The 21498-nt window shown below is 39.7% G+C and overlaps 2 protein-coding genes across 6 annotated transcripts in view; one reads left to right on the top strand and one right to left on the bottom strand.

The window, feature by feature from the left end:
* Window positions 1–21175, top strand: part of hhat (hedgehog acyltransferase) — a 97309-nt gene extending 76134 nt beyond the window's left edge. For all 4 annotated transcript variants that reach the window (XM_069179822.1, XM_069179821.1, XM_069179820.1 and 1 more), the window contains 5 exons: window positions 11350–11864; window positions 14001–14036; window positions 14957–15088; window positions 20160–20356; window positions 20588–21175. In XM_069179822.1, coding sequence (XP_069035923.1) covers window positions 11350–11435 — 86 coding nt within the window. In that variant the 3' untranslated portion in view covers window positions 11436–11864; window positions 14001–14036; window positions 14957–15088; window positions 20160–20356; window positions 20588–21175. The remainder of the gene's footprint in view (window positions 1–11349; window positions 11865–14000; window positions 14037–14956; window positions 15089–20159; window positions 20357–20587) is intronic.
* Window positions 16009–21498, bottom strand: part of LOC102687989 (potassium voltage-gated channel subfamily H member 1) — a 115496-nt gene continuing 110006 nt past the window's right edge. For both annotated transcript variants that reach the window (XM_069179818.1, XM_069179819.1), the window contains one exon: window positions 16009–20979. In XM_069179818.1, coding sequence (XP_069035919.1) covers window positions 20128–20979 — 852 coding nt within the window. In that variant the 3' untranslated portion in view covers window positions 16009–20127. The remainder of the gene's footprint in view (window positions 20980–21498) is intronic.

Genomic DNA, 21498 nt, shown 5'->3' with positions numbered 1-21498 from the left:
AGCACCGGATAGTTGTTATGTAATGGATTTCTTGGTGTAAGATCATACCCACAGATTGTAGCTCTGATGCAATACTTTTACTGTTGCCTTATTTGAATTTGACCGGCACCATGATGTTGTACAGCTGCGGATTTTATAGTCCTGCTATTTTAGTTTTACTGGCCCTGCCCAAAATGTTTAAAAAACCCATCCAGATTAATAATGTAAAACTAGGCATCCCTGCATCATTTCATTTCCTTTAGAACAGGAAGCATCCAATCTAAACTTAACTCACTGGTTAGATCAATAATTGATGAAGATATGAGCCCAAGATATAAAATAAGCTGTTTCTAATATCTAGGTCTGCCCTTGTATTTCTGTGCTCACTGTATGTGTTTGTGCTTTTCCAGGCTCCACCCTGTATCAGTAAATAGTCTTTTTCATGACCGCACTCACACAAGGGGTGAGAGACTCTAAAACATACTCAGAATGCTGAATTACCACTGCAAACAAATAGATGTTACAGATGGATGATAGGGTGTATTCAGCTCTTTCTCAGCCCAGGCCAGCCAGAATAAAAACAGATTACTTCTGTCCTGGGGGAAGAGTTTTTATTAGTGGAGGAAAACTGCAGCAGTTATTGCCATTGATGGTGCTCTAGCAGTCCCTAATAGGTTAAGATGGGGTGAACGCACTACACAAAGCAGGTGGTGCAATATTAATTTTCCCTTAGGCTTTCCTCTTCAATAGAGGTTATATAGTACATGTCTGTCGGGTTCTCCCTGTGGAGCTGCTCGATGTATGATGTATACACCTCATTGAAAAATAATCATTTTTCATTCTTTACAGACATTGTTTGTGGTTTCATGATTTTGTGCATTATCCATTAGGTCTGATTTTCAGGTGCAAAGAAATATTTGCACCCCGTGTATAAAATATTTTGCATGTGTGGCAAACCGCCTTGCAGGGCAGAATAAATCTTTTAAATCGAAGTGTAGACTCAGTCACAGGGCTTGACTCAGCTAGACGAACGACCCTTTAGTAAAAGATATGTCCAAATCTGCTCTTGAAAGAGCCGAGTCTGGAGGTGTCAAGAGTGCACAAGCCCTGGAGCAGTATTGACCGAGAAGCCTCCGTGCAGCAGGTTTAACGGGTTACACTTAATTCATCAACTTTTTCGGATTTGGAACAATTTTGTTTTGAGCAGTGAAGCGGGCTACTTGTTCAATTAAGTGGTTCAGAGATCATTTGAAATGAAAATACCCTGTAGCTCTCGGGGACCTCAGTTGGCCCTTTGTGACTAAATTGAACCAATGACCTTGCTAAAATACTGAAAGTTTTCCGGGTCCTTACAAACTGATGACTTCAAGGTACCCCGTAAAACATTCTGAATGGGTTAGACACCCTGAAACGGACCTTCACCTGCATGGACTACACAAGAAGTTCAAGTGATTTCGTTCTCAGGGAGGAGGTAGTAGGCTCATATATACTATCACTGTTTTCAGAACCAGCTTTTCTTGTCTCAGTACCACCCATCACTAGTTCAAATATCTTCTTCATAAAAACCTGCCTTCTCAGCAGAATGTCTGATTGCAGTCTTCACCTTGACATGACGGCGCTTTTAGACTCGCCAGCAGGATTTTAATGTACAACAGCACGTATTGAAATAAAAACCCTGATACATTGAAAGCCATATAGGCCTTTATTGGATTAAGGCCCTTATTGGATTAAGGACTGGATGGCTGAAAGCAGAAGGCAGCAAATTTCTCCTTTACAGGCTTATCGGAATAAAGATGTTTTGCGTAACAGTTAAATAAACTGAATTTCTAGGCTTAAATAATACCTTTGTTTAATTTAAATGTGATTGCTGGAAAGCAGGTTAAAATCAAAGGAGTACATTGTTGCTGTGAGTGACGTGCTCTCTCCAGGCGTCTTCCAAAGTTATTTTTTAGCATAAGATCCTCATTGAGTGCAATGGTCTATGCACTGCAGAATATGAACAGGCAATTGAAAAAGGTGGTGTGCTAAATACAGTGCCCTCCAAACGTATCGGGACAAGAGTTCAAATTAGCTCATTATAACTGTGTGCTTAGGAAATTTGGATTTCAAAGCACAAAATGAATATGAGACAAAAGCAAAGAATATCCCCTTTTGACTATGGGTATTCTTATGCATAAATGTTTTACCGTTATGCAACAACAGCACTTTTTTCAACCCCAACCCCCCCCACGCGCGCACACACATTTTAGATGAGCACAAGTATTTGGTCAAAGGGTTTCACGTTGCAAACATTTCACACACATTAAAGAGCTGTGGAGGTCTATGCATGACTCTGGGCTTTGAAACTGCTTCTGAAGTTTTGGATTAGTCAGCAAAAACCAACATGAAGACCAAAGAACCCGCTATGACAGAAAAGAAGGCCGTTTTGACAGTGAAAGGAAAGAAAATGACTATCAGAGAAATTGCTGACAATCTGAAATGTTCTTAAGAAAAAGGAAACAACTGGGGGAGTCGAGAACAGGCAGAGAACAGGACATCCCTTAAAGAGAAATGTGGTGGATGACAGACAACTGTTTCTAAGTGTAAAGAAAAAAACCCAAATTTCTGTTAGTATAATCAAACATAATCCCCAGAATGTGGGGGTGCAAATCTTGAGTACCACAATCCGCAGAAGACTTCACCAAGAAAAATTCAGAGGCTGTACTGCAAGGTGTGAGCCCCTAATCAACAGCAAGAACAGAAGAGCTCGATTGGAATTTGCAGAAACTACAGAGATGAGCCACAGTAGTTCTGGAACAAAGCTTTATGGACAGATAAAACCAAAATAAACAGCTATCAAAGTAATGGAAAGTCTAAGGTGTGTTGAAAAATAGGAACAGCCAATGACCCCAAGCATACCACTTCTTAGTCAAACATGGTGGAGGGAGTATCATGGCTTGGGCATCTATGGCTGCTTCTGGAACAGGCTCAATGGTCTTTATTTATGTCTTAACTGAAGATGGCAGCAGTAGAATTCAGAGATAAACAGATCTTTTCTACAAATATAAGAACAAATGGCACCAGACTTATTGGTCTGCACTTCATTATGCAGCAGGACAATAACCCGAAACATACTGCACGCTTAACAAAGGAGTTTATCAGACAGAAAAAGTGTAACATTACAAACTGACCTGGAGGCAGAAAGCCTGGCCAACAAGCAACAACTTAAAGAGGCTGCAGTTACTGTAATCCTGGCAAAGCATCTCAAGTGAAGAAACAGAGTCTGGTGATGTCAATGGGATGGAACCCTGATGCACTTACTGCAAACAAGGGATCTGTAACAAATACTGACCTTTCCACCTCTTTAATTTGCTTAAGTGACCCAATACTTGTGGTCATCTACTGTACATTTTGGGGGACTGAGCACAACATCTGCTTTGTTTGAAATATGCTTGCGTGTTTGCAAAATATATACTAGAAATAAAAGGTGGCCTTCAGAATGCTGCCTGAGAATCATGTGTTTTATGTTAATTTCAATTTGTTGTTTATACAACAGGGAAATGGTAATTTTAGGTTTTTGTCCCAATACTTTTGGAGGGCACTGTATATGCAGAAATCACATAGCACAAATATTTTGGATGGCTTGCTTTTTTCAAGCATTTTCTTGGTTATAATCATTCAGTTGATATAAACAAGACCAACTTCCATAAGAATTTGATAACCAAATGATTTTTGCTCACGGTGTGTGGATATTACAATTCAAAAGAATCTATGTACATTGAATATCATTGAGTATCCTGAATGTATTTTCTGTAGGACTCTACCTTGACTGATCTGTTCTGTGCATGAAGAATACTACATTTTTACATTCAGGCAAACAAAGATACACAATTCAGTCACTATTTAGCGTTTCTAATGTTTTTGAAGAAAAATAAAACTTGGCTGATCTGAGCCTAGTTATGGTCTTTATCTCTATTTTATAAACTACTGTATCTCTCAAGATTTTTGCCCATTAATTTTGGATGGCATCTGCACATTTTAAGGTGTGCAATCATCAATAATGTGTATCGATTTGACTTGATGGTTCCCCAGTGGCTGTTCACAATTTATGGGAGATGTAATAGAAGCAGGTTATGCTTTGTCAGCAAGTGGGAAAAAAAGGTGGCCTGGAGGTGGATGATCGAAATCTGAAAACTGCAGTACCAGAAGAGCTGGCTGGTGTACAGTATGTGAGTTTTTGAGATCTCTGGAGTGATGCATAATTATAACAGGATCATTTCACATGCTGTCTTTTGTTGCACACAAGCAGTCCAATGCATGACGTTGGCATTATCTTATCAGTTTATCCTTCCATTAATCTATTTTCTAACTGCTTTATATAAAACTCAGTCATAGACAAGGCAGGTTACACACTGGATGGGACATCAGTCCATTGCGGGACATGCAAAACACACACGCACACACACCAGGACCAGTTTTCCCAGAAGCCAATTAACCTAACACAGTCCCACGTCTTTGGACTGTGGGAGAAAATGGGAGCACCCAGAGGCAATCTCATATGAGCATGGGGAGAACAAACAAACCACCCCAGGGGTAATAGCACCCCAGGAATTGAACTGAGGGCCCCAACATTGCCAGGCAGCAATGTTAACCAATGCTCCAACCTTTCACTCTTCTCAGTTTAATTGAAATTACCTCAAGGGTTTCAGATTGCTCCAGTACAAATGAATCATGTCAATGGACCAGAAGAAATTGTTATCATGATGGCAGTCAGGGAATATTCCTCATTTGATTGTTGATGGGTAATTGTCAGCTAGCTTGATCTGTGTTCTCACAGATCTTAGTGTAAATAAGTTCCTCTTTTTTTCCACTTGTGTCCTGTGACTGATGTTACACTGTTGATTCTGAAGAAGTCTGTTGGGTTGTCTTTTCCATACCAATTTAAAATTCAATTCTTTCAGTTAATGTAGGACATAAATGGAATAGTTTGTCCAGACCCAATTCTCTTGACCTGTTCAAACCTGACGATTGTACAATTCAACAATTTTAACATAGCATCCCCTGATTTACATTCGAACCTTGAACTACAGTATGGCATGGCAAAATTATGGTCTGTTTTGGATTGTCCACATTATCTTGAAATTCTAACTAATCATCAATATAAACAGCTTAATTCTACTCATCAGGGGCTCCTTCAAGTTCAGTGTTGTTCCAGTGTTTAACTGTGAACTGCTGAGACTAAAATTACTCATACAGAGAATAGAAAAGAGAAAAGCTCCCACCTCACTGTAGATTTTCACAATTGCTCTTCTTTATCACTGTTTATTAATGAGAAGTTTCCAGACTTGTTGGCCGCTCATCTTTCTTCAGTGTGAAAGACATCAAGTGTGTCTGCATTTCTGCCACCTGTCTTTAAACCTCTGAAGAGGGACGTCATCTCGCGTCCCTTCTGAACATTGCCAGCATATTGGAGAATTACACATGGTCTCAATCCATCATCTATAAGCCTTACGATTGAACACAGCTCTACTAATGACAGACACTGCTGTGCATTACATTGGAATTGTTTCTCTTCCCTGTGTTCCTCTCTTTACCTCCTGGTGTTTATTGTCACATTATACAAGTCATGGAGACAGTGGCTCTTCCTAAAATCACCAGGGGCTGTTGAAGAATCTCATGAACTTGTAAATGAACATTTTGCAGTTCTCCAGGGAGTCTACAGTGTAAATGGATCATTCACTGGAACAGACCTCCCAAAAGTGCTTTTTACTTGGTACTATTGAAATTGCTTTTAAACCCCTTCAGAATCGTAAAATAAGTCAAGGATTTTCCCCCTCCAGCTGGGCTTGCTCACAGTTGTGATTTTCAGTCCAGGTGAAGAAATGAAGTAAGCTCTTTGTTTCAAACACACATGAAGAGTTTTTTTTTCTGGGGTTTCCAACTGTTTTACAGTGTATGTGGTTTACAAAGGAGAGCCCACAGTCATTTGCATACATCCCAGTACCACTGAGCAAAATCAGTAGAGTTCTAGTCTATCAACATCTTTGAACGTTTTCAAGCCGTGCTCATAAAATATTCCTTTTACTGAATTTTGTAGAAGTGATAAAGTGCTTCATGGAAATGATTAAGTGTGGAAGTTGAATGCACTTTGGAAGTGCATATAAAATTTAAAAACCAGAGCAGGAGACTTCTTTACCTGTAGGACTGTGGGAGTGTGGAACCCAGACAAGCTACCCAGCCATGGTGTTAAAGCTGATACCCTTACGTATATCATGAATGACGTCCTTGGATCAATTAGCTATTTACTATCCAATGGGTTGGAATGGGCTGAATGGCCTCTCATTTGTAACCTTTCTTATGTTCTTATGAATGGTGGCGTAGTGGTTTAGCACTGCTACCTTGTAGCTCTAGGGTCCTGAATTCAACTCTGACCCAGGGAGCTTTCTGTGTGGATGTTGGTATTCTAAATTGTCACTCCGTCCACCCCCCTGCAATAGAATTGAGTCCCATAGACTCTGTGAGCATGATCTCTTAGTCCAGTCTTGAAATGTCTGCTTTCGGCTACTAGTATCTTTGGCCCTTCCCAGGACAAGCACCTTTCTGAAAATGAAGGATTAAAGTAACAAAAATCCTTTTCATATTACACTGCGGTTTGTTTTGCTACCTGTACCACATGTAAACACTATTTATGCACAATACTGTACATTCACGCACTCTTGTTCAGCACCAAAAGAAAAGCCTTATTATTTAGATTTAGCCCAAAGCAGCCCAAACTGAAATCATGAATATGAGAAAGAATATATTATAAGAATATTCTTCAAGTGAGAATGGCCATAACAGCCATTAACGTAATATATTTACAGTATACAACATAAATGCATGCATATATATGTTTTATGATAAAATATTTCATTACTTCTCAAAATAGTACAAGAAACGGAGGAGAAAAGTCTTATTACCAAGGTGTATAAAATGCAGAGAGCATAATATGTGTGTGGTGGATCTGCTTGGTTGTTTTTAAAGGCTCTGTAAATATGAATCAGTCATTAATTTCATTTTAAAATCACACACAACTGTAATACATACACTCCTACACCACAGTTTATTAATACAAAATGTGTGCGCTGTGTGCTCTGCATTTGACTGAGTAGACAGCATGAAACAAAGACTTTATTGAAGCCTGTCTGTGCTGTGTTTGCAGCCTTTACCTTTCTCTTCTAAACAGGAGCGTATTCATAGCCCGTAGCAAAGTCTCACCTTGGGGATTGTTCAGGCCGTCAGCATATTGCTTCAGCAGGTTTCAGCCAAACATTTGCAGGTCCTGAATAGTTTGGGAGTGCCTAGTGCAGTTCTGCATGAACACAGAATACAGATTTTTTATAGAAGCTTGGATGGCTCCCAGCATAAAGGGCTGTCAGCCTGTGATGATACAATGCCTTTATATAGAGAGCTGTCCAGGGTGCTGAAAAACAGCAATGAGAACATATTAGATTTCACGTCAGCAGGAATCTGGCACTGCTATGGTCTGAACAGATAAATCAGTGATACAGGTTGAACACTACTTCTTACTGCTTCCTATGCCTTTAAGCTGTGGTAGTCACTGGCTGCCTCTGCCGATATTGGCAAATTCAGCTGTTAAGTCATTGTTCTACAGCATCCAGCTGTAAACACATTTATTTGTGTTTTTTCATGATTCGTCTTGCGGCGCATTCTGTCATTTACTTTTTGTCGTGATAAGGCATTTCAGGACATTTATGTAAGACAGTAGACTCATGTTTTACATGGTATTTAGGTTCCTGACATAGTTTGTACACCCAAAATCGCATATAATCAGAAAACCCCCCTTAGACCCCCTATTCCCCTCCCCTCGTAAGTTTATTAGTATGTAAGTATAGTTGAAACAGTAATACAGCAAGTACAGTACTGTACAGTATACAAAATAGATCAAATAAAATGTAATAATAATAAAATGCAGGGAATACTCACCATAATGTCCCAGTGATGATGAAAGGAATGTGCAGCTGATGACGACGATGATGCTGGAGATGAAGGGGCCACACACTCGAACCTTTACCTCTGTTCAGAGCTGCTCTCTGCTGAGATAGCTGGAGAGGGGTCTTCGGGGTTGGAGGCGGAGGCCAGCAGCTGGGTGAAGGCGTATGAGTGGAGGTGGCCAGCAGTTGGGTGAAGGCGTATGAGTGGCGGAGGCCAGCAGCTGGGTGAAGGCGTATGAGTGGAGGTGGCCAGCAGCTGGGTGAAGGCGTATGAGTGGAGGTGGCCAGCAGCTGGGTGAAGGCGTATGAGTGGAGGTGGCCAGCAGCTGGGTGAAGGCGTATGAGTGGCGGAGGCCAGCAGCTGGGTGAAGGCGTATGAGTGGCGGAGGCCAGCAATTGGCTGAAGGCGTATGAGTGGCAGAGGCAGCTGGGTGGTGGCAGGGCTCGTAGTCAAGGTGTGTGGGCTTGTGGTGGGGTAGTGTTGGGAGTGGTGACTCGGTGTCTCCAGAAGTCGATGTGAAGAACTGTCCTTCTTTACGTTTTAACTCATTGTGCCTTTCTTGATATGAGTGTAAATATGCCATCTCTGAGTGCCCGGTTAATTTTCGATGAGTGGTCCATTGATGGATTGTACTCTGAAATTAGTTCAGTCATCCGAGCTTTCTTGTCGACTGGCAAAATGTTTTAGTTTTTTCCCTCCAATCCATGGGGATTAGCCGCGCAATATAAGAAGCCAGGCTTGATCATACTGTATGTCTGACAGCATTACCCCGAAACAGCAACGTGATGCAATCGTTACACATCCATGCCTTGAAATTGGGGCCAGGTGTTCATGTTTCAAGATGTATGTGCGTTTGAGCAAATAGCCCTGTTTCGTTTGCATTGAACACTTGTTCAGGTCTGTTTCCTTTTTGTTCAGTTTTTTCAATCATTCCAGAAATCCATGCCCTGCTTCTTCACTTGCTGATGCTGATTGACCTGTTATTTTCACATTTTTCAAATTATACAGTACCACAGACTGAAACTATTAAGCCAGCCAGCACTGGCTTTAAACAGCACTAGTACTGTACATAGTTCGCATTTTGAATAATGTTCACAGAGGCTAAGCTCTTTTTCACGAATCGTATGCCCATCCCCTGGGAACATGCTTCTGAATCACCTCCTCAATCTACAAGCATAGGGACCTTTTGGCTTTTCCTAGGACCTTATTATGCACATGGCTCATCAGGTTTCCAGTCTTTCCTGCAGCAGATGCACAGCTCTCACAAAACAGCCTTCTCTCTGTCTGTAATTGCACTAATCGAAAATTCATCCTCGCCATACTTACACTCCAAGCTGGTCACTGTCATCCCACCCCTTAACTTGTTAAAAATATGGATTTTTAACTCCAAATCAGGCACTTTTCTTGACTTCCTTTCCCCTTTGTATGCATTTTCAGTTTCCGAGGCACATTCGTGATGCCACACAGTAAAGAAAGCAACAGAGTGCTATAGGCTCTGTAACTTAGTTTCCAAAGCATAGCTCACATTCCTGCTTCGCATTTGTGAACTTTCCCATATTATTGGATTTTTCATTCATTTTTTTCATTGCCGACCACATATATACTGTCCAAATTTGCGTAAAAACATATAGCATAAAACAGGAGTCTACTGTATTATATCTTCATCCAGAACAAGTACTGATTTGTATACTGAGTATAGAACTGCAGCTACAAAATAACATTCTCTTTTTTTGCCACCTTGTTCTGTTGCTGGTACTTTACTGAGAAAAACGTTACCTGAGGTAGTGACAAACCTAGAAAAAGGGGTTCCTTGTGAATCTTCCCAAGGAACGTTGGTCTGTTTTATGAAATATGTTACATAACACTGCCGGGAATACTTCTCTCACCACTACTTCAGTGAGGCCCCAGTACATGAACATTTTACATATTAAATAGTTTCTAATGGCACTTCCAGTACACTGCACCCCAAAGGTGACATTATAATGTCAAATATCCAAGCAAAGTTGTTTGCCGTCCATGTCAATGGATATCCTTTTCCCTGCTTTCAATCAGGGCACTTCTCCCACCTACTGTTGAGACAAACAACTTTAATATCATCTAATTAATATTAGGGTTTAAATCTCTTATCTCCATCCTTTCTTGGCCAAATGAACTAATATGATGAGCGCCTGGCCCTCTTGTCAGTGTTGTACTGAGACGGTGGGATTTCATTTGCATCAGAGACGGTGTAATCACTTCATGCACCTGATGGTCTGTAGGGGTTACTACAGCTGTCAGTCTCACTGCTGCCTTTCCCCTCTCATCAGCAGTTTTTGTTTTGCTAATATATTGACATCTTAATCTTTGAAAAATACCAGGTTGCATCTTCACTAGTAATTACATTTAGAAGAATTAGGCCCTGACAGGTAATCACAGCATAAAAAATCTTCAGGAGTCAATTTACAGCATGCCAGCTGACAGGTATTGATAACAGATCATACAGCAGGTTTCTGCATAGAAAAGAGTATTCCTGCTTTTTAATGATCTCATCTATTCATGTAAGGCTCCTTACCTTAGCTTTATTCAGCATAATGTTGTTCCACTTAAGGGATGTTATTTTTTTTGCAATCACGGCAGTAACACTGAGGGAGTGAAGGAGAGAAAATAGGCTTACGTGTAATCAGCAATCAGGCTTATTTATAAGCCATCGTGCAATTGATCTGAGAGTATTGTGGTTCCATTGCCAAATACAGTTCAGGCCCTTGCATCAGTTAACAGTGGATATGCTAAATTCTGAGTGTCAAGGCTGCCAAGACAGTTAAATACAGTATGTTGAGGACATTTTTTCACTCAGATTATAATTTGAACCTCTTTTAACACCATCAGAGGCACAGATCTTCAGATCTGCAGCATTCATACCACTGTGTTGTCTATAATCCTTCTGTAACAGATATCTGGAATGCACTGCATTCTTTATTACATAAACAGCCACAAATAGTCTGAAGCAAAAGGCCCCTGATCAGGTTATCGCATTACTCGGGCTCTCCTTCTTTCAGGAAAGAGCTGAGCCAGCAGTAACTCAGAAAAGGGTTTTCAGTCAAGTGGGTGTTTCTGTTCCTGTTGGGTTTTTTTTTTAGTATAAATGCATTATTTCACAAAATCACAAAAGATACAAAACGAGCTGGAAATTAAGAAAGACAGCTAAGAAAGCATACTGCAAGTCTCACAACAAAAAGGCATTGTGTCTCATTTTCAATGCAGCATCTAGTCTAGTTGAGGCATTAATTATGTGGTGCATGCCATGAAGTTAATTTTTTTTTACAGAATGTTTGCAGTTCAAGTTTCTTGTAATATCTATTATAAGCAGAGTTTCTGCTTGTAATCCTTACAATCTGTATTATTTTTCTTTCTCTGCAGGTTGGCCTAATGTAGCCGTTCCAGTCCTGGGGTTTCTGTATTGCTTCACCCAGATAGGAATGGAGTGGGACAAGACACATCAGTAACATGAGCCGCAAATATGTCTGTCAATTTTATGTTTTAATACAAAATTGTTTTTTTTTTTATATCAACAAAGTCAGCAAACAGTACCGAATACTGAATATCAATAGTGATTATCCACTTTGCAAATGTTGTACATATTCATGTTTTATGCACTGCACAGTTAATTTGATATGACTGAAAGTGAAAAGAAATAAAAGAAAAGTTACAATAACCAATAAAAAGAGTAATTGAATTATTTGAAAACACAAACATCCATGGACATACATTTCAATCACAATCTTCTTCTTTGTAACCTTATGCCCCAGGTCAGATGTCCACAAAAGGCTTTAGTGAGAAAGAAGGTTAAGAGAAAGATCCCAGGTGTCAAGTGAGACAAGTACAGATGACAGAACATGAAAAAGACCCTGTGGGACAGGTGACCACTCTGACAGGTGAGCACTATCTGCCAACACCTGGCCTCCTAGAGCTACTCTCCATTTGGGGTACAGAGTGAGACAGTACCGATCTTTCTGATGGAATGATATATGACGGTAATAATAGATCTGATACCAAATGCTGCAAAAACAAGCAGGAGAAGGAGTGGGGAAAAATCAATGTTTTTAATTTCAGTTTGGTCCAGACATTATTTTTGTGGAGCCTGCTGTTATTGCATTCGGCATGTGGTGATTTGTTTTGTGTCATTTCGGAATTATTTACACCTGCGTACTGTAGGATGGCTACAGACTGACTTACCTAAACGCTTTGCAGCTTCTCACTCGGCTCACATATCTGTTTCATAATTCTAAAAGGCTAAGAGCACCTGTGTGGCACTAATCAGATTAGAGAGCAGGTCAAAGAAAAATCCCCTTTAATTACTATGGCTCCAAGCAAACTTACTTATTCAAGCTGCTAAACACTGAGAGAAAATATGTTTTTCTCTCTACTGCATGACCGTTTAAATCGCTTTAACTCAATTAGCCTTTTATTGACAATTTGTACCTTAATAATTTATGCAAAAATAACACTTGACAGATGTAATATTATGATTTCTAATGTTGTTCATCAATTATTATACAGCAGATGCTTTCTAGATTATAATAGATTATAATAAAGGTGTATAAAAAGTGTGGGTTTATGATTATGATGTAGGCAACATATGTAAAACCATTCCAGCCGTCAGTGTTGATTAATTTACCCCTTGATAAGGTCTTACTAGCTTTGTATTGTGTAGCACTGCCCAGAGCTGGACAGCCATTGGGTTCTATTTAAATTATCCACATGTGTTCAGAAGCATTTCCCAATAAACGTTCTTGTCCGCTTTGCTTTTTAGAGTATTTACCAGATTGTCGTACAGGTTCAATAATGTTAGTGTTTCTTTTCGCGGTATTTAAATAGTTTTAAACTTGACTTGTGGGTTACACAAATTTTTGAGACACTTGGCAACTGCAGAGGGAAGATTCTCAGGGGTACCCCAGCCCACTGCACTGATTAGTTTTCAGGTTCATTTAGATTACACTGAGGTTACAGCAGGAAAAGAGAAAATTCCTCAACATTACAATCAGGAAAGTTGGTGCTGGTGTCATCTTAACATTGTCTTGTTTATTCCCCCAGTGACTTGCAACTACCAACTGTGTAACTCTGCTGGTAATGAATGTATTATCTGCTGTCCCTTTGAAATTAATTACGGTGAATGTGAAGAGCATGTACTGTAGGGAGTAATGAAGTTCTATTCAACTGTGCAGTTTAGATTTAAAGACGGGTTCAAATTAAAATACACCATTGCTTCTGCAAAATGAGATTGGTGAGGATATGAAATATAGTTACTTTTAAATGTAATTTAAACAAACAAAAGACCACAGAAGTTGGATGGATTATCACATTCCTGGAAGTGCCTGTAGGGATATTTCTAATGAAAGTTATTCTTTGGTTTAGTATCATGATCTTCCGCATGCTTGCAAAATGTAATTTTCTACGTAATTTCTATCCATGATTTCTACGGTTAACGAACAGATGAGGGACGTGTGCTGGCACAGTGGCAAGACAGCCTATGGATTTAAATCAGGCTCCATAATAATAAATGCTTTGTAATAGACTAGCATCCCACTTTAGGCATCTGTGCCTGCTCACACTCCCAAGCAATTACAGGTGAACTGATCATAAAACAAGGGTTATATAAGCTTGAACCCTTTAAGTTACTATCTGAAGCCTCATACTCCAGACTTGCAGTACAAAGACTAAGATAGACTTAGATAGAGCTGAAGTGGGAATATTGCAGTATATACTGCAGTCTGTATACATATGTCTATGTGTGCTCATTTTAAATTGAAAATGATAGTGTTGCAATTAAAATGTAGGAATCAGAATAGTTCAGTTCACTGTGTTTCACTGCAATGTTTTTATTTGTCTTATTGTGCGTTTGAGGTAAGTAGTGACCATTGAGAAGGCATGCACTGATGGAGATCACTCTTTTATTTTGTAATTTGTTAATCATCTGCGTGTGTTTATCACATCATGCATGCTAATATTGCATGACCTCTGACTTTACAGTATTTGTGAATATAATATGAATGGAGATTCATCTTTTGCAGTTGAGACATGAAGTCGACAGATGAATCAGGCGTTGGGTATGTATAACTGGTGACATACAAGCTGCATTTTGTATGCTTAAATTGTGTTGGATTTAAATCTCTTCTGTTATAAGCAAATTTCTTCATTAGTATCACTTTGCATGTCGAGCAAATGAACTGCAGTCTTAGTATGCATTTAGCCTACTTAAAATTCACAGAAAACACCTGTAATTCAGAAAATGGATTTACAATAACAGTGATTAGCCTGTTACTGAAACTAGTTAATGCACCAAAATGACAGAGGATGTGGCAATTCTTGTTTTCCATTTCACATGATAGTGACAAGTTTTCCCCTTGTACGTGGTGTGTGTAGGTTTTAAAGGGCTTTAAAGTGTTGATCATTCCTGGAGCACGTGCCTTGTCCATACTACTGCATGTATTGCATGATTCCTTGAGTGGTTTCTTTCAAACAACTTGTTTGTGGGTTAACTCTTCCTATTCTATATCATTGCCACCTTTGTGTTGAAGATGTATAGTTCTCTAATGCAGTTCATTAAAAGAGTCGAGAGCTGCAGGATTACTCTTTAAAATTAAAAGCAACTTAGCTAAGGTTGAATTCTTTCTAAGACATTTGTGGCATATTATACTGTAGACTTCCAATTGAAATGTATACGACACATAAACACCGAACATCTTAAAACACACTTACCGTAGTAATTTCCTACGGCACACAAACAGTAGGGCATGGCGCTGCTTGCCATTGATCACAACTCCGTAATTAACAAACATTTTCTACATTATGAGTTCTCACTGCCACGCAGAGTAGCCCCAGGAGGACTCCAGCATAATGACCTGCATGTATTCATTTAAACACGATAGGAGATCCTGTTACTAGAAGGAACAGTAGCTTTACAGCCTCCCATCCCCTTCGTTTTCAGTAGCTTTCTGAATTTGCCACAACCGCAGGTGTTTTTCAGGGCCCACACCATGGTCCACTTCTGCCTTCTGCCTGGCTGCCAACCAGCACAAACCAACCAGGCCCTGAGCGTCAAGAGGTGAGCTGTCGAGAGAACGATCTACAGCAGGAGTGGATTATCCTCAGGCTTTATGTGAGTGTGTTAAGTGGGTGTCTGGGTGGGGGTGGGGGGGATCTTGAGTCTTTTTGCAGTGTGGTCAGAACCTCCAAAATCACAGTTCACAAGGAATAACACCACCCAAGAATGAGGTGTTTTTTTACAGATGTTTGAGTGTTTCAGTCTTAGTAAATTTGGCCTCACCCCCCCATTCAGGATGAGAAGGGGGCAACTGCAGAGGTGGAAATTAGGAAGTGGAGGGAAACAAAATTGTAACAGAATGCAGAGAGACAGGGCTTGCGAATATGATTTATAGGTTTTTAAACGGAGGAAGTGACGTCAGGAATGATTACAATTGCATGCCTCCCATATGTTTGTTGTATTTATTGTGCAGAATAGTGTAGGTGGTCTGATATATGTAGTGTATGTTAAAGACAGAGTCTGAGACCAAGGATTTTGCATAAATCACTAAATATTAACCTTTGGATCTCAAGTATTTGCACATATATTTAGGGATTTTGTTAAATCTCTGGCTTTACACGTTTAACATTGCAAAATATGGAAAGTCTATATCATACAGCGTGTGGCTGGCTATGTGGAATATTTAGGTTGTTATACCTTGAATTGAGTTTTCCATGTACTGTATATACAGTAGTTTTCTATATCGCAAATGAAACATCTCTAAAAATCAAAATTTGGGAGTTTCAGATCTTCAGTGTTTTCTAATAAAAGCAATGTGGGTGTGACACGTGTAGGATACATCTCTTATATGCACATAATAAATGGCAGGTAAAGGATTCAGATTGACTCATTCTACATTAAATGTAAGGAATGTTGCTGCTAAATGAACAGTTACATTAGAGTTACCTTCTGACAAAACTGTTTAAAATGCATTTTGGTCAAATGGTCTGTGACAAAATAACAAATACCTCTCCAATACAGGACAAAAATGAATCATGTATAAAATATTTTATTATTATAAATAAAATTGTACGTAACTTTACAAATACTCTTATTTGTGCTTAAAAGTTTTGTTACAGGAAATATATGAATACAATAACATGTGCATAAATCACATTGTGGTCTTATTTTTGTATCTTTTTAATGTTCTTTTTTTTAAACAACATTCCAAAACTACGTACAGTGCTACCTGGCAGCTTGAATGGCTGACCACAAAAATAGTTTCTAATTGTTTTTCTTCATTCTCCATGCGCACACATATGTATTGAAGAAATGCAACAGAAAACTCAAGTATTTTTGATGTCTGACAGAGGAAAGGGATGGTAATAGATTTTACACAAAGCTAAATGCCGAAGCAGACAAGCAGCAGTACAGTTCTCTCGCAGGATGAATAGATGCAGTTTGATCAAGTTTCTTGTTGGTGTCTTTCATTCTGCACGATGTATGGCAGGAATTAACAATACAAAAATACTATAAGGAATAAGATGTGACTCTCCCTCAGGGAAAGTAAATGGTATTGGGTACATAGAATACCAACTATACCACAATAAGTGTCATGAAGAAAAATGATCTTTCCTTCATTAAAGAATACCACTAAATGTGTGGGAATTCATTATACAATGAGTATAAAGATATGACTGCAACAGAACAGTCCAATCCCAAAACATTTCTTTTCATTTGTTGGAAGAGCACATAAGCTACAGTCAATTCATACATTTTAGTTGGGCAAAGGCTCTATTAAACAAAACTAAAAAAAGTACTTATTCAATTTTCTGCATAGGTGGAAAGGTAGGTTTTGGGTAATTCTAACCCCGATGAACTCCCCAAAAGTCATCATTAATTTTATTTCCATATAAAATATGCACCTGGCTTTTACTTTCTTTTGAGCTTCTACTAAAGAACTGAACCCTTCTTTTCCCCAAAATTGTTTCAGTTTCCACACAACAGATAATGCTAAGCAATATTTATAACCACCAAGAGTATTGTGTCAGAGTCCAAGAAAGTTTACATTTTTTAGTTCAATTATAGGTCAGGAGCACGTTTCAACTGTGTTGTACAGTGAGGCTGTCAGCAACACAGATCTTTATCTCAGAAACTGTTCTGACAGCCCAACTATTATTGGACAATTCTACATCATGTCACAGACACACTCAAGAAAAATGTTTTCAAAAGCTATTGGTGACCGATATTCTTCATAAAGACCAACAATTGTCTAATACAAATCTAGACAATTAGCCTTATTTAAATACAGTGTAAGTACAATTATTAAAGCCATACTAATGAATAGGTCCAATTTTATATTCTTCAAACTCTAAAGTAATACAAACAAACAAAGCATGTTATTTGCAATAGATACAAAAAAAACACAACAACACTTCCCCAAATCCTCACACACCCTATTAAATTTATAATGGTGTTGATATGACCAAACATTCATATGTCGTAAAGCATACAGATGTGCACCGTTTTGCAATTTTAATCTCCGTTTCTGATCTAAAACATCAACTGTCCTATCCAGCAGCCCAGCAGATAGTGAGAAACAGTTCTTGCCCTTTAAGCAAAGCAAACAGAACAGAAAAGCTCAGCCAAATCAGCAGGTGTCTGGACAAAACACTGCGTGCAACATTTGATGGGGAAGAGCCGAATAAGCAGGTCTTTGAAGTTGGAGCTTCAAATGGCTAAACTGACTTGTTGTGAACTCCAAAGGGCTCTGTGAAAAATATGCCATAAGGGCAGGTGAAAGTCTCACAATCTGTTCATGTTTGCGATAAACATAAATAAGCAAAGCAATAAATAACATTTCAAAATGCCAATAGCAGGTCTTCTCTTTGTTAGTGTGTAAGAATGTCATTCTTTTTGGTTTTGACTACACCACAGAATAGGAACATAAAGGAATTGCAGACTATATTATTAACCTTTTGGATTAGAGGGAGTAAGGATTAATTACGGGTAATAAGATCTCTATTATGTTTCCATGTACAGTACATGGAATTTTGAATACGCTTTCGGTCACAAAACATGAAGAAAGCACAGAAAGTTGAAGAAGTTCCACAATTAAACAAATCAGATAGATATGCACTAACACCACAATTACACCTTGGGACTGTATCAGCACCAAGAAAACTGCAGGTTTTGTATCAGTTTCTTGGAAACTACTATTTTAAAATGATATCAACCTAAATAGACACATGTAAGCCTTTATCTTGAATGTCTGCAGTAAGCAAAGGATGCACAAAGCTAAAGCTTAACCTTTGCCAGAGGTGGTATTGCAAGTAAATCATGTCAAACTGAATAAGATCAAAGAAATCAATTTAAACTTTGAAAAATGGTGTAATTGTTTTGGCTAAATGAAGTGCCCTAATTGTTATAAAGGAGTTAATAAAGTGCTATATGCTGTATACTGTAATAGGTTGGATCAATGCAATTATCTATAAATCACAAGTAATGGGTTTATTCCATGCTGAAAAGAGAAAAAGAAAACAACGTTTTGGCCATGGAGCCTTCCTCAGGTGTGAGCAACTAATCTATCAACCCTGTCCAGATAAGAATTTGCACCTACAATTTATGAGACTGGTGTACTACTCCAAAACTGAACTTGTGTTTTCTGTCTGCTGGAATCCTGATGCACCCTCTATATGGAGGACTGATCCACAGCAGACAGACTGGACAGCTCCGGAGAGCTGCTTTGTTAAATCATATTTTAAACGCCATTCACCGCAGGTTGTAGTCATGGATTTACTGTATGTAACTCCTAAAGATATCTCATCACAGAGGAAAAGGAGTGAGAGGGAATATAAAATCATTCCAATCTGACGAGAATAAGGAACAGTACCGTTTTTGTACTTAGAAATTCCAGCTGTTTTGTATTGTCTGTAGATTCAAGGTCAGCAAACAAAATGTGTTCATCTACATTCTGAGTAGATACTACTGTGCGGTAAGTAAATCTGAACGACTCATTATGGACCAATGCAAGTCAAGGCCACAGGGAAAGACTTAACCATAAAAAGGCCCATATGGCATTAGAGCAGCCCGTGCTTTGAGATAGCACGATAGAGGCCATCTAGTGAAGTTCTGGAAGACCCATTTGCAAAATGTACCAGTTTGCCATTAGTTCCCTGAAGAGCTGTCGAAATTCCTTGGCAACTCACATTTGGGCATATGATTCCAAGGAGAACATTCCCAGCAAACTGCAGAGAAAACAGCTCAGGGACAGTATAAAAATCAGGTCTAAGAACACTATAGTGCAAAAAATGCATTTTGTTTCTTTGATTACATTTATTTTTCAGCATTGCCCTATGTAAACCATAGCAGACCTGCTTGGTTTCAGCAAGACTAGGACAATGGAAAAACTAGAGATCCATGATAAACAAGCAGCACGCCTATGCTGTAGCTGCACTTAACACATGACATCTTTGAGAGAATACAAGGAGGTTCCTACAGAAACACACCACATGCAGCAAGCCAGTGATTTTACAGAGATCAGAGATAACTCCCAACACTTTGATGATCTGCAGACAAGGGATGATGTCTGAAACAGGATGAAGATCCTGAGAACTTGCTTATGACTATGAAGTTCAATTAAAAGAACAAAAGAAGGAGGGAGGGATTCTGTCTGGTCAAAATGAAACTAGAAGAAAACCAGAACAGATTTACATTAAGAAAATCAAGATAACAAAAAATGCAAACAGACAATTTATTGTTCAAAAAGACTCTAAAATTGGTCAATAATAGAAACTGCCTAGAGGTTGCTTTGTTAAATAAAAATAGAATTCTGCTCTGTCCGTGTTAAACTCTACAAAAAAAGACCCGTTAGAACTCAGATATACAGCTATCGTACACAGGAAACTGAGCAGAAACACAGAAGAGCTGTAATCCAGTGTAATCCCAGGTGCGAAAAAGCAGTCTGGAGGTACAACTACTGTACAGAACCAGGAGCAGCCCCATACTTAAATCACTCTAGTGACAGATACATTTATTTCATGTCTTACCTTTCTGATACATTCTTACAATTTCCTGCATTCGCAGAAACAATGGGTTATGCGCCCTGTGTGGTTTTCCTCACCGTCCATGCGCCTCTTCCAGGACAAAACTCACATTTCCACTCCCCCCAAAAATTACGAAAACATGTCCTCTTTGTCCGATTCAGGAGACACCGGCCTGGAGATTTCGAAAAGGTGCTGAGGCGAAGTGCGCGATTTCCGAGATTTGAGTATTCTGAGCATTTCGGCAAGCTGGCTTTCCAGGGCAGCCATCCGGCCGTTGAGGGCTTTGATGTCCTCTTTCAGTTCATGCTTCAGCTCCAAGATGGACGCCTGGATGGTGTGTTCGGGGATTGGATAAAAGGTATGTTTGACCTCGGCCTGGACAGGGCTCCTGTCCTGGGGGCTTCTGACTTCTCCGACGTTATCCAGACGCAGGTCACTTTTTGTGATGCCGCTGTCGCAGGAGTCGGTCTTCTTCAGAGACGTCTCCTCGTGAGATTTAGTTCTTTCTGGCAGAGTCTCCATGGATTCGGCCTTGGACACTTTGTTCCAGTTGTCTGCCTTTCCCACCGAGTCTTTGAACTTGTTCCAGCCCTTGCCTTTCGCGGTCTCCGCCGACTTGCTGCCCGCGTAGATGGAGACCGCCGGGGCCTGCAGCTTCGCCCGGTCCGACGCGCCGGAGGTGGAGGCGCCGGCCGACACGGAGGGGACCGGGGTGGCGGGGCTCTCGGTCACCGTGACGATGCTGGTGGTGGCGACGACGTCCTGGGGCGACGGCTCCACGCAGATGGTGCCCTTCTCCACATCCAGCTCGTCCGGATCCTTGAACCTCTCGGCGGCCAGCCGGGCCTCCTTCTGCTGCCGGAACCTCTGGAACAGCCTGCGGACCGGGTGGTCCGGGGGGAGGTTCAGGGGGGCTTCATTCTTCCTCCTCAGCCGCTCCTCCTCCTCTCTTTTCACATCGCTGATCTTCCGGAACACAATCTATAGGGAACGATAAAGAAACACCATTTCGAAAAGTGTAGGAACGTCTGGTTAAAAAGCCATTGCAAACACAAACAACTGACAAACCACAGAAGAATTAGATAAGTCTCAAAGTGAGGCTCTTCCACATTGTTTGCAATTTGACATTTTTCTGTAAGTGTCCTGTAACAATGATTAAAATTAATGTGAAGTTCAACATGCTCTGTTCCTTCCAGGATGCCCAATGTAACATTCACATCCTTCAGCTAACACAACAATTTCATAACAACCCGTAAAATAATGTTCTTATCTGCTGCATTACTTGTCATGCATGTTGTCATGATACAATATTGATATAGATTTCCTAATACTTTCACACCTCCAATAACTGCACCTAAAATTGGGTAGATCTATAACAGAAATAATAATGTGACATAAGGTTGGGTAGAAAAAAAATCTGTTTTTTTAGGCTGGAGTGGAAAACATTTGAAAAATTAACCAAAAACACCAGAAATGAATGTTGACTGCACTGCTGAAAAA

Source organism: Lepisosteus oculatus, chromosome 17, assembly GCF_040954835.1.
Source record: "Lepisosteus oculatus isolate fLepOcu1 chromosome 17, fLepOcu1.hap2, whole genome shotgun sequence".
NCBI lineage: Eukaryota > Metazoa > Chordata > Actinopteri > Semionotiformes > Lepisosteidae > Lepisosteus > Lepisosteus oculatus.
This window is presented reverse-complemented; position numbering and strand designations above follow the sequence as displayed.